Below are 13,980 nucleotides of genomic sequence, written 5' to 3'. Positions count from 1 at the left end.
TCACAATATCCGGTATTGATTCATGCTGAAAACCATGTCAGACGATCACCCTCTCGCAATTCTTCACCAGGATTATGTTAAATGTGTTGAATTGACGGATGTTTTTGTATCAGTTATACAGTGTAAAAAGCAGACTGCATCTGTCGCCAAGGCGCTTTGTGAGGATTTTCCTTTAGAAAATTTACAACATTTGAAAAGAGTAAGATCGTGCAATTCCAAAGATGGTTCATTGCAAGTAGTAGTATGCCAGGGCAAAACACAAGAAGAATTTGATGCAGTTTTGTCTGATGTCAAATATAGCTGTCTTGGAAAACCTTTCTTGACGAAAGTGCCAAAACTGAAACCTCTAACACGAAAGCAGTTTGAGGAGTGTAAGCTATACTGGCCAGTAACATTTCATGAAAACAAAAGAATTACAAAACTGATAAACTTGTCTTACTTTTCTAAAGATGAAATACATAAAATACAAAGCCACATGAAAGAGTTATTTAATCAAAAGGAAAAATCAAAGACTGAAAATGCAGCAATAATAGTAGATCCAAAAGTGAATACAGTTCTTGCAGTATCATGTGATAGGAGGCAGATGGAACATCCTTTACAGCATGCTGTTATGTTATGCATTGATAAGGTTGCTCGTTTACAAGGAGGAGGAATGTGGGATATAAAAGAAGAATGTTGTATACTGGAAAACAAATCAATCAAACAACTGGAAGAAGCCAATAATGAAAAACCAGAAATGTGCCCCATGCAGTCTGCTGAACAATATCTATGTACAGGATATGACTTATATGCCACCACAGAACCATGTGTCATGTGTGCAATGGCTTTAGTGCATTCGAGAATTGGACGGGTCTTTTATGTTTTTCCTCATGAAGATGGAGGACTTGGTTCAAAATTTCAAATCCATACGGAAAGAGATTTAAACCATAACTTTGAAGTTTTCAAATGTGCTTTGCCTGAAAAAAAAAACTGATATAAGAAAATAAATAGTACAACAAGGTAATGCTTGTCAATTTAATCTTTGTTTTTGTCAACACATGCATTTTACTGATAGCTAGCCTACATAATGTATGTAGCAATATACTTATACCAGAAATATAATTATCTGTTGGTACATGGAGATAATGATTTAAACAAATTTAATCTACTTTACCAAAGAATGCTTCCACACAAGTTACAGGTTTTCTGGTTAATTACTTTTTGAGATTATTTTAAAAGATTTTTCTCTACATATTCTAATGAAATAATTTGACCCCCTACCTCCAATTGTGACTCAACCCTTTCCCCAGAGATCATGATAAATATTTACAGTATGTAAGAATCTTCTTCTCATTAACCAGTTGGCCAAATTTGTTAAAGCATTCTCAGGTAGAGTTGATTCCAGTTTCCATGGGTGAAGTGTGGAAGCACAATGGCATAGTTATAAATAGAGAAAAATCTTTAAAAGTTTTCTCCTCAATAACCATTGTGCCAGAAAAGCTGAAACTTGTGTGGAAGCATTTTCAGATAGGGTAGATTCAAAAGTTTGTTCAAAACATGATCCTGGGGCTAGATTGGGACCACAAAGGGGATGTGTGAACATTTTCACATTGGAATTTATAGAGAAAGTCTTAAATGTCTTCTTCTCAAATACCATTTGGTCAGAAAGGCTGAAAATATTGTGTTTAAGCATCCTCAGGTAGAGTAGATTTAGGTTATTCAAATCATGTTCCCTAGCTAGGGGGAGGGGTAAGGGGGCACAATGGGGAGTAAAATATTTTACATTGGAATGAATAGAGAAAAGTCTACATACAATGGCATCTTATTCTCAAAAAGTGAAATTACAAAAAGAATTTAATGTTAAACTTAAGGATCTGTAGAGAAAAAAATATGTTTCTTTTTTAGCAAGATATACTCTACTAAGCTGTATAGATGTTTTGTGATTGAGTTATACATGTAGCTATTGCTGCTCAGGTGAGCGACGTGGCCCTTGAACATTTAGTTACTGGTATACTTTATCGTAGGCGGTAAAACCTTTTTTTTTTAAAAACGCCTCAGTTCATATTCTGTATGAAAAAACATACAATATTGATGAGATGAATATCTGACAAATGCGATAAGCTGGAAATAATGAAATATTCTAATAAATAGCTTTAGAGTTTTGCTGCAGCTGGTTATTGTTAAATTTTATTTTGATTGTCATTTTCATTGTCAGTGTCATTTTCAAATGTCATGTAAAACTGACATTGGAGTGAATTAAACAGTGTTCTGCCCCAGTAGATCTTCCAAGAAAAGCAAAATAGACTCTACTTTATAAAAGAAAAATATGGTATTTATTTTTTGTCATGATAGCACAACTTTATATAGTTAATCAATTTAAAATTAGAAACATAAGGATCTTTAATTGGTTTTATTTAAACATCATATATCCGTGAAAATATACAAAAAGATCTGCTTACAAGTTTATTGCAAAGGCTACATGCAATCTTCATGATGTTTTCTAATAATACATAATTGCTGAATGTGTAGAAGCTACAATGATTTTATAGCAATGCCTTTCATTTTACAATATGATGCTTTTTGTTTGTTTGGTTTTTTTTTAATGTCTACATATGTTTGTTCACTTTACTTATGTATATATGTTAAACCTATGAATCGTATGGTTCTTGGTAATAAAAAAAATACAATACTCTCCAAAATTTGATTAGAGTATAATAACATCTTAAGATTACAGTTTAATTACTTGTTTCTCAGTTATGATGGAAATTAATTTTTGTTCTTTTGATGGCTATATTTATGAAGTATCAAGTTTTTTTTTACTTCAAATGTATAGGAGAAGGCTTATATAGCAGCTAGTGTAAAAGCATTTCTGTCAGAATTTTAGCTAAGTGGGAAGACACCTTTCTGTCTGATCTTCATTTATTTTATCCATGTTGCAATTGTGTATGAAGTGATGCTTGAGGTTTAGCGCTACATGTACATTACAGTTCAGTTCAGTTCATTTATTCGCTCAAAACCATTTCAAACATATGGTACATGAGGACAAAAAATAACATTAAAATATACATATAAATTATAAATTGGTCAGAGGTAAACATATATAAATATAAGGGTTAGAGAGTTAGGAAAAATTATACAAAATGAAACTAATGGAGGACAGACTACCTCGTATACCTAGTTACGCCAATAAATGAAATGCTTTCATAAAATTTTGTTGTTTAAACTGTTTTATTTTACTCCAATGTCAGAAAAAGTTTTTATTCCGTAGTACAAAAATACTAGAATTTCTCTTGTTGAAACCTGAAAGATTAATTTTTGTTTGATATATAATAGCTTAATATTAATATACGTTAAAAAAACCCCAACTTTTGTTTTGCGTAAAGAGGTACCACGCAATTAATTGTACGTCCTTTACAAAACATGTACTTTGTAACATTGTAACAGTTTCTTCCGATCTAATGAGCTTTGCTCTCTTTAGTTTCATAAACACATTTTGCAATCGATACATAAAATTGTTACAGAAGTAGGTCATGATCAGATCGAAGGAGACGGGCAAAGGTCAGGGCAGGGAGGTCCACGCTTCTTAAATTTTCCAAAAAGAGGCAATGAACCCCCATCGCAAAAAAAAAATTAAAAAAATCCATCGCACCCTTGGGAAAATTCCACAGCGGATCCGGGCCTGCAGGGGGTATGTCTCATCTTTCACTGTTTGCAATGATTTGTAAAACGCATGTCATTCTGATAAACGAGATAGTTATATAAGATATTAATTGTTTGTTCATTTGTTTTTATTTCTTCATAGTTATGAAATTTTAATTATCGTCATTCAGTCACGTGTTACAATGCTACATTTCTAATTTCTGTCACAATTTTAATATGTTTCTGCGTGTGGTAATTTGTCGTGGTTTCAAGAAAAATTGTTTTGCGTCAAGAGAGAGAGAGAGAGAGAGAGAGAGAGAGAGAGAGAGAGAGAGAGAATGAAGGATCGTATAAAGCAAGCCTCTAATCAATCTAAGTTAAGCCATTTGAAAAGAGAGAGAGAGAGAGAGAGAGAGAGAGATCGAGAGAGATCTTAATTTGAATCTGTAAATTGCGATTCATATTCAACTTTTGGTGCATGAAGACATTTAGTAAACATTGAAGCATGGCATGCATTTGATCTTGTCACTGTGTAAAAAAATCATCACCTAAAGATTTTTTACAGCTTTGAACTTTTCTTCTTATATTTGGTATTCCATCTTCTTGAGATATAGCAGGGGGTTCATAGAATTACACCGAAATAGGTTAGAAAAGTGCACTTGTACTTGTATTGCAACGCCAAATCGATTTGCGTAAATGATTTACAATTGTTTTTTTTTAATGCAATGATTGTACCAAGAGGGTTTTTTTGGTCTCAAACCACGGTGCACTTTTTAATGATGATTAAATTGTGCAACAGTATTGAATTAGACAATCATTTGATTGGTTTTCTCAATTGACACGAGCATATATCGCATCCGATACAAGAATGAAAAAAGGAAAAATTTTAACGGATAAGATAAATGTGAAATTGCAAATCGAATGTCTGAAATATAGTTATCAAAAATTGTCAAAGAATCCGCTTAAATTTGTTAGGAAATGATTTGTTTCATTTAAGCATTCAATGCTTATATTTATATTTTTATACTGATGTCTATTTGTATGAAATATTGTGTTTTGCCGCTAAGCCTTTATTTGAGCTCTTAGACAGGGATATGAAACATACATGAAACAGCCATATTAGAACCATTTTAACAAGACCTTGGACTTTCAGTAGAACGTTACTTTCTATTTCTTGCCGAAATGCGTCAAAACAAGTTAAAAATGACGCTGGTTTCAAGCGAAATATACACCGATTGCGTGGTCTTAGCTCAAAAGCCAGACAAATCTTGTTGATTTCAAAGAGCATTGGCTGAGTGGCCTTCAATGAAATAGACAGGTCTACGTCACATTGCTGTTTGACACCAACTACCCAAAGTCGAAGCTCTTGTTAAAATGGTTCTAACAAGTTATTTAGTTAGCTCGGCGACAAAAAATATAGTGCCAGAAACTTTGTAGAGAAAAATCTTTTTCATTGAGGAGTAGATATATATTAATGATTGTTTTCAAAAGTACATATCGAATTGGTTATGTAAGATTGGAAGTTTCATTTAATCTTACAAAAATAAATATACTCAAAACACGTGAAAATTTGTGTATCTGTGCTCATGGCGCACGAAATAGAAAATTGAACGTTGCAGATTTCCTATGCAAATATAAGGGGAAATATACACTGAATGTAAATATTTCAGAAAAAATAAATCTGCATTGTTTCATAGAATGAAGGATCTTTCATGTATAAAGCAAGCCTCAAATCAATCTAAGTTAAGCCATTTGAAACGAACGAGAGAGAGAGAGAGAGAGAGAGAGAGAGAGAGTTATTCCACAACTGTTAATTATGTAGATTGACTTATATAGTCAGCAATACAGTACAATTTGTAAATACCGTTGGGTATGGCAACTTTATCATCATTAGCCTTGGGACGTTCGTTTATGATCTTGCCTAGTGCAAGCACTCACGAAATATAGAACCATTTTAACAGGAGCTTGGACTTTGGGTAGTTGTATCAAACAGCAATGTGACGTAGGCATGTCAGCTTCTCAGCAATGGCTCTTTGAAATCAACAAGATATGTCTGGGTTTTAGAGCTAAGACTACACAATGGGTGTATATTTCACTTGAACCCAGAGTTATTTTTAACTTGTTTTGACGCAAGAAATAGATTGTTATGTCATACTGTAAGTCCAAGGCCATATTAAAATGGTTCTATTTGGCCAAACAACATCTGTATCTAAGATAGTCCCTAATTTAATAAAAGCAAGTTGTAAAAAAAAAATACATGTTCTTTATCAAATGGAGAGATTGGGTCACTTTCTATCATAATGACATATAAATTGCTTATGTAAAAAAGGGATTTTAGACTATGACTCATTTTCAGCTGTTGTTGATCGGCACGTAACAACCTGAACATTAAATGAAGGAACGTACTTAATTCCTTAATCAATCAATCAATTAATCAACAGATCAATAATTCTATCGAATGATATCGATCAACCTACAGCACATAAATCAATTCAACTCCTTTGATTCCATCAAACCCAGGTTTTCAAGATTGCTTGATTGGAAAAACACAGCAAGGACAATTTATTGATGATTTAATTCTACCAGCGTGTTTTTTGTGTCAACAATCCGCATTCTACTAACCCCCCCCCCCCCCCCCCACACACACTTAGCTGTTTTATGATTATTTGTCACCATCCATCTCTGAGCAAATTCTACCTTTTTTATTTCACTGTAGGCGCTTTGATAATTAATTCAGAACATATATATGTGCTAAAGTCGTAAATCAACTTTTACGATTTTCCGGAATAATTAATTAGTGAAGCAGAGCTGCAACATATTGGTTAATATTTTTTGTTCAGATCTTTTATAAAGTTTATAAATACTACTTTAAAAAGTATAACACATTTGAAAGTAACAATATAAATAAAATATGCGAATGATTCAAATTAATGCCTAGGTTCAGAACTCAAGTTTTAGTACAATTACATGTATTTACATATATTAATTTTATCATTAACGTTCTCATATATATACCATATGGATCCATTACACACACAAGAAAAAAAATTATATTTTTGAAGTATGCTTAACAAAAAGAATTTATATATTCAACAAAATTTAAAAAAACCAAAAAACCTCGTTATACGCTACTGAAATACATTGTATAGTAATTAATTTTTTTCAACGTTAAATTTAGCTTGGTGTCTGTGTGCGTAACAGAGTCGAATAAAAGGCAAAGTAATAAACATTGAAATTGATGTAGTGGAAACGGGGAGAATTGCTTTCGCTGAAATTGTTGGTTACATAAATTGCAAGTTTAAATAATAGGCGCTCACTATCTAAATTTAACAGTTAAACAATTATCCTTATACGATAATTTTTTTAAGTATAGGGATTAAAATTTTTTCGCACTAATGCAGATCACAGTAGATGGGAAGCGCTTACGGTTTTAATAGCAAAAAGTTGCAGTTAGAATGCCATTTTATACATGGCTGTCGATTTCTCTATCAGATATAGTGATGGCGTTGTTTGTTGTGTGTCAAAATAACATTTGTACACCAAACCCAACATATATGACTAAAACTTCACATGGTATTGATTCAATAAAAGTAATACACTAAGCGGACTGTGCATGCATTCCTAAATCTACCTGACATGTCACATGGTGTTTTTTTCTCCCCAGGGATAGGTACCTGTTTATTTTAGAAAAAAAAAATACGAAAAGAATAATTTTGTTTGGTTAGAATTACGACAGAATCTGTGGCAACGCAACGTGTACAGAGGTTAAAAAATTAAGTTGACTTCATTGTGCCTAGAGATGCTGAACTCGGTGAATGATCGAGAAAACAAGTAATCAAGGTTTTTTTCATCGCTGTGCCATAGATTTTTTCCTGTCTAAAAAAATATTAAAATTTATCATCCTTATGACAAATATTTATGTGCTGAAGTAAGATTTTTTTGTACGGACATATCGACTTTTTTGGAGTAAGGAATTTTAATAATAAGCACAAATTTGAATTGTTGGTGAGGGTAATATGTATATGAGGAGCTTCATACGAAGTACGTGTAATTCCTTTGAGTAAGAAACATCCAAATCTGTGTATGTTGGCCATTTTTAATTTCGAAACGAACAACAGAATATTCCAACATCGTAATTGACATCAACTGCGTACTTTCTCTTTTCTCCTTGATTCTTTTTTTTTTTAAAGTACAAATATTTTTCAATAACGATCAAATTTGTTATTTTTGATATTTTTATCAAATACATGATTGTAATTAAATATGTTCACAATGGTTAAATATCTAATATTTCAGAGGCTTACAATTCGTGTACTGTTCTTGTGACCGATCGATACGGGGAAACATGCATTGAAAACACAGAAAACACACAATAATGATGTACTTCCAAATATAAAAATAATTCCATGTAAGAAAAAGTATCAACATATCACTTCTTTTTTTGCCTCGTCCTTCTTCACTGATCTATAAATATAATACAATATTTTAAGTAATTCAATCTACTCAGTTATTAATCTAGTTTTCAACAAATAATTTTATCGGAGATAGTCTCAGCAGAAAAAAAGTGCTCTCTATATACATGTAGTTCATATCGGTATAACAGATACGATTTTACAGATACATGACTGTACTATACTAAGTACCGTATTATGATATTTTCCCCCAAAAGCTCCAATTTCTGAACCTATATGTAAGATTAAGGATGTCGCAAAAGCATGTTTTTCATATCTTGCGATACCACATTCGTTCTTTCTTATGACGTCAGACGTATAATTTATATACACGTTTTGAAATGTTTTGAAGAAAGAAAAAAAAGATTGATTACTACTCCCAACACTCCTTTAATTATTAAATATTAGTTTTAAATTCCATGAAACATTAATCATTGTATAGTTCTAAAAGTGAAAAGTTAAAAAAAAAATGCCAAATCCGTGGAATAATAGTACGAAGAGTAGGTGTTATAGATAATGACTCAAGAAAAACGCATCGATCTTTAATTGTTGTGTGCTTTTGTTTGTTGCTTTTTGTTGTTGTTTTTTTTTTTTTTTTGGGGGGGGGGGGGTTGTGGTTAACGGCTTTTATTAAACAAACGCATTTACCGAATTTTTGCGTTTGGAGGACAGAAATACATTGTATCCAAAATAAGAATATGACATCAGTTTTGCACATGACCCGTTGTCATAGCTGTTTTTAGTTTGTTTGGCAATCACACTAAAATGAATGGGATAATGCCGTTTTATAGGTAATGGAACCTGTATATTTTAGTGAGAAATAATTTGTTTTTCTAAAACGCATACTTTCATCATCATCTAGATACTTCCAATTAGGTTGTAGATTCCATTCAAAATGATATCAAAAAAGAATTATTGATCGCTCTGGAATTATGGTGTTACAATTAAAAATGATAGATGATCTTTTGGCGTGATAAATACACATTAACTATTTTTAGAAAAATTCTTTAAGAAGGGAAGTGCTGATTTATTGCAAATTAAAAGAGACACAACAAATATTTAATCACCTTGATATATATAGGCCTATATATTTCTTAAATATAAATGAACCTTAATTGGTGATGGAATGACACAAATATTTTTCATGCATCTCATCAAATATTAAATATCGTCTGTACGTGTTTTAATGTTTAGGCCTAAAAAAAGATGTGTATAGGGTAACCCGACCTAACCTACAAAAATGCCCCGATCCTACCATTTTTAGATGTCTGTTTTTATCCGATTGTGAATTTTATATTATTTCTATTAAAAAATCTGTTTTTTAAATATGGCACAAAATTCTTAGGATTCATGCAGAATTACAGTGTTACCCTAAACACACAATTTTTTTTATAGGCCTTACAAATATTTTAAAGATCTATTTTGAAACAAAAAAGAAGTTAACAGACCCTTTGCGAGAACAAATACAAGAAACTTGAATATAAACTATTGTTTGTTGTAAATAAGACCAAAAAAAAAAACTAATTTGCAAAGCAATATCACAAGTCAAGAACAATGTTCTAGATAAAACATTTCCACATAAACCAAATGTGCTAAAATTTAAGCACTTGTTGACATGTTACGTGCATTTTTAAAGAAAACTGTTTTTGATTATTATTACAAAGATACTCGAGGTAGTCTGTCCTCCTCGAGTTCAACTTATAAATCCGTCCCCACTTTTATTATCCTAACAATTAAATTGTCTACATGTATATTTTTAATTTTTGTACCTCTGACTAAAGTTACATGTACATTATAATGTAATTTGTAATGTAATATGTAATAAAATTTGTTCCATGTACCATATATGCTTGATGTTGAGAGAATAAATGCCTTCAATATACATTATATCTATGACATTACGAGAAATTGATTAATTTAAATTGATAATTTAATTAAAATGGGATATGCGGTTGATATAAAGCTATCAAATGTGAAATATATACTGTGGAATCATTTAAATTTGTGGGGGCAAATTTTTGTGGATTGTGGGTTTTTGGCTTACTTGTGGGGATGTTAATTCGTGGATGCGTCCTTTTTGCAGTTTAAGTAAGAAAACTGACCTTTCATTTGTTTTCGTCAAGGATGTAAATTCGTGGGGGAAGGCTACCCACGGATACCACGAAAATTGAGCCACCAGGAATTCTAATGATTCCACAGTATGCCAGTGAGTTTTATGTTAATGTGATACGCATCCCCCCATCACTTCTAATTCATAAAGAAAATACTATTTGCATTATCAAACGTTCTGCTTTTTCAAAACCCTTTTGTAAATGAAATGAACAAAAAGTTTACTATAAAAAAATAAAGCAAAACCTGCATATCATTAAAAACATTAACAATTATAATTGGATAACACATTAATGAAACTGTGAGTCAGTTGCGTACGTATTTGCCATCGCCTTCCGCAGACAATGCATGAATAATACAACATCATAAAAGTAAAGAATTAATATAAAACTATTAATTTCTGACAGTAAATTGGAATAAACAATTTTTAAAAATAAAAAACGAATCATGATATGTCTAGATTTATTGATTAAGTTGCACAAATTAGCTTTTTTTCGCTCCAGAAAAAAAATAAGCCCGCAGGCACGTGATTTGTTTACTGTTTAATGGTCCTGCAATCCCACATTTTACGTTCGTCTAAGGCATTTTAACACGCCAATAAAACATTCTTTCCTTCTTCTTCTTACTTTCAGTAAACCCTGCAAAGTACACACACTCGCCTGTCGCTCGTGGACTGGCACAGTTCATTATAGGATCGTGATTAATGAACTTAGTGCTCTGTTTGGCTCTATCTAATTGGAATTTCATAACTCCTGAACGGGATTACCTGATTTAATATTGAAACAACAGCTTCAGATCGAGAGACATAGAGGTAGAGGGAAAAAAAATCCGAAATTACAAAGTCGTGCCTTCAGGCTAAAATACATATTCGTGGCCCAAATAATTGCTGAAAGTAAGGATGTGTAAATGGTTATTGTTTTTGTTCGGAGTCATTGTTTTTCTAGGAATGGTTTCGAGAATGACTACTGCATTACCACCAGGTAATGGTGTGGCAACTGAGAATTTGGAAGAAAATAGCACGGTGACATTTTCTTCGAACAGCTCTTTGCCCCAAGGGTGGGATGAATTTTGTGTGGAGAATAACAGGAGTTCTCCGGGAAAATTCTACTTTACTTGTACCATTGACCAGTACTATTCCGGAATGTGGAACTACAGTCAGATTGCAAGTTACATTTCGTTAGGAAATGTAAAATACGGATTTGACATTGAATGTTTAGAAGGGGCTAACATTTCACTTCGATGGCCAGGAAAGGCAAACAATCTCATAGAACTGAAAGTGAGAAATTGCTTACTAACAGAGTTCTACGGTGATTATGAAAGTAAAACTCTTGCAACATTCCCTGATCAATTGGAATACCTCGTTTTGATAAATAATGTGGTTCTCGTGGACATATTTGATTTGGTGTATTTCGCGGGGTCAATCGTGAACATTACACAAGACGCATTGTGTGGCAATGATGAAAGTCTTGTTGAAATGAAAATAAGCAATATGACTTACAACTTTGGGGTATCAACTGAAATCTTCTTTGAGAAATTGTTAAATAAAACGACAGGAGTTCATGACATAGAAAACGACCCAGTCGTAAACGATGCCCAAAACCTGTACAAGGATATATTTGAAGTAAGCCATATTTGTAACTACAAACATTTGAGAACGTACGACAACAGTGTTAATTCACACCCTAGTACTTTCTACGTTGACGTCAAGACTGAGAGGTCCCTTTACCCGGTTCTGGAAACCCTGAATCTTTCCTACACGTCGTTTGGAAAACAGTACTCCGTGGACGATTTACTGAACGACTGGGCCGTGTTTTACCCAACTCTGAAATTAATGGACATTTCCCACTGTAACGTGCAGGTACTGGATGTCAGCAACAAATATAACGACGCGGATAGCAGTGTCAAGCACGTGCTGCATGTCAATCTGACAGGGAACAATATTACCGAGATACAGGTGCCAGTGCTAGAAAGCCTGGTTAATATCCAACGAATATTCCTAAACTTCTCCGACAATCCTCTGAACTGTTCTTGTACGGAAGACATGAAAGAGCTCATCCGATTTGTTCTTGGTGAATCGAAATGGAGCGAGGAAAAGTACGCAAGATATGATTTCATTCGAGAAATGCAATGTTATCACCCTGTACAACTGAGGGGAACTATGCTCAAGGATCTCAGAGAGTCTCAATTGTTGTGTACAAATGACGTCACGACGACAGAGACAATTGTAGTAGAAGGCGTAGTGGTCTTAAGTATATTATCTGTCTTCCTTTTAGTTACAATCATAATACTGGTGAAGTTCCGGAGAGAAATCCGAATTTTGACGTACACTAGGTTTCATATTTTATTGCCTTTTCAGTCAGAAGAGGCGTTCGAAGAGAAAACTTACGATGCATTTGTCTCTTACAGCAATGAAGACCAAGAATGGGTCACTAGTATATTTGAAAATAATGAAATTGAAGCACTGAGAAATTTTAAATTCTGTTTACATCAGAGGGATTTCATGCCTGGGAAAACGATTACAGAGAACATTGTGGACTGCATTGAAGGTAGCAGGCACACCATTGTAATCGTGTCCAAACACTTTCTTGACAGTAGTTATTGTTTGTATGAATTTGAAGAAGCCCTGCGACAGAGTATAAGCGAAAGAAAGCGCCATCTGCTGGTGATTATTTTAGAGGAAATCTCTAAAGAAGAAATGCCCAAAGTTTTACAAACAAGCTTAAAGACATTCACGTACATCAAAAAAGACGATAGCATTTTCCTAGACAGATTAATTTTTTCGCTTTCTTATAAAGGGCACGGTAAGGAAAAGAAAAAATCTTCCGAAATATCGGGACACGAAAATAACGCATTTGAAGGACGGATGGCGGAACAGGATGGCACGAACAATTACAATAAAAATGTCTACCAAGTTGATGTTCTTTCAGGAAATTTAGACAGCGAGAAAACGAAACATTACAACATATTCCCGTAAAACCTTGGCCGCTGTATTACGCAATAAACAAGAGTTGTAACTATGAGGCGACAACCTGCATTTACATATAACTTTCTTGTTTTTACATAATTACAAAACATGTAGAATCTCTTGGCATGTTCTGTGATTTTTATGTTTTATATATATTTCAGTTGTTGAATACAGTTTGTACCTCTTTTTTAAAAATGTAGATATAAATATATGTTCGCGATTAAAACTAGAACCCCTATGCCTTGTTGTTGATATTGTACTTGAGTTTTAAACGACAAATGGAGTGCACATCATTAGCATAATAATAAGTCTTGTATCAAATTTGTTCTTAATTTTTAACGGGTTTTCCAACGGAAAAATCCGGTTATTGAAATGGTGAAAAGAAGGGTGGGTGTGCGGGGCGGCTGCCAAAAGGTTACCCCAATTGTACGCATAACTCCTCCTACAGTTTTTAAGATAGGGAGTTATTCTTTTGCAGATCAATTGTACATATATGTATAAGAAGTGTGGATATTGCTAGGATTTAGATTTCTATTAATTTATGAAAAAATAACAGCTGTTGAACTTAGACATTTTTTGACAAAATATTGCATATACATGTAGGGTATCCCTATGGTAAGGATAAGTCCTCCTACAGTTTTCAAGGTAGGAAGTTGTTCTTTGCAGATCGTTTTGAACATATGTTAGAGGGGTGTATATTGCTAGAATTTAGATTTCTGATTATTTATGAAAAAATATAACAGCTGTTGAACTTTGTCATTTTTGGCAAAATATTGCTTATAGGTTACCCCTATTGTACGGATAACTCCTACAGTTTTCAAGATACATGTATGAAGT

General features: G+C 33.1%; 2 protein-coding genes across 2 annotated transcripts; both read left to right on the top strand.

The window, feature by feature from the left end:
• LOC105330615 (probable inactive tRNA-specific adenosine deaminase-like protein 3) lies at window positions 1-1,378 on the top strand. Its single transcript, XM_011432428.4, has one exon. The coding sequence runs from the start codon at window positions 23-25 to the stop codon at window positions 971-973; it is 951 nt and encodes a 316-aa protein (XP_011430730.3). The 5' UTR covers window positions 1-22; the 3' UTR covers window positions 974-1,378.
• Window positions 1,379-10,711: 9,333 nt separating this feature from the next.
• LOC117681080 (toll-like receptor 6) lies at window positions 10,712-13,381 on the top strand. The gene has a single exon (XM_066076454.1). It carries the CDS (start codon window positions 11,077-11,079, stop codon window positions 13,150-13,152), a length of 2,076 nt encoding a protein of 691 aa, XP_065932526.1. The 5' UTR covers window positions 10,712-11,076; the 3' UTR covers window positions 13,153-13,381.
• The last annotated feature ends 599 nt before the right edge of the window (window positions 13,382-13,980 follow it).

The sequence above is a fragment of the Magallana gigas genome, chromosome 2 (assembly GCF_963853765.1).
Source record: "Magallana gigas chromosome 2, xbMagGiga1.1, whole genome shotgun sequence".
In the NCBI taxonomy this organism is placed as follows: Eukaryota; Metazoa; Mollusca; class Bivalvia; order Ostreida; family Ostreidae; genus Magallana; species Magallana gigas.
Note: the sequence above shows the minus strand (reverse complement) of the source record. Positions and strands in the feature narration are given on the sequence as shown.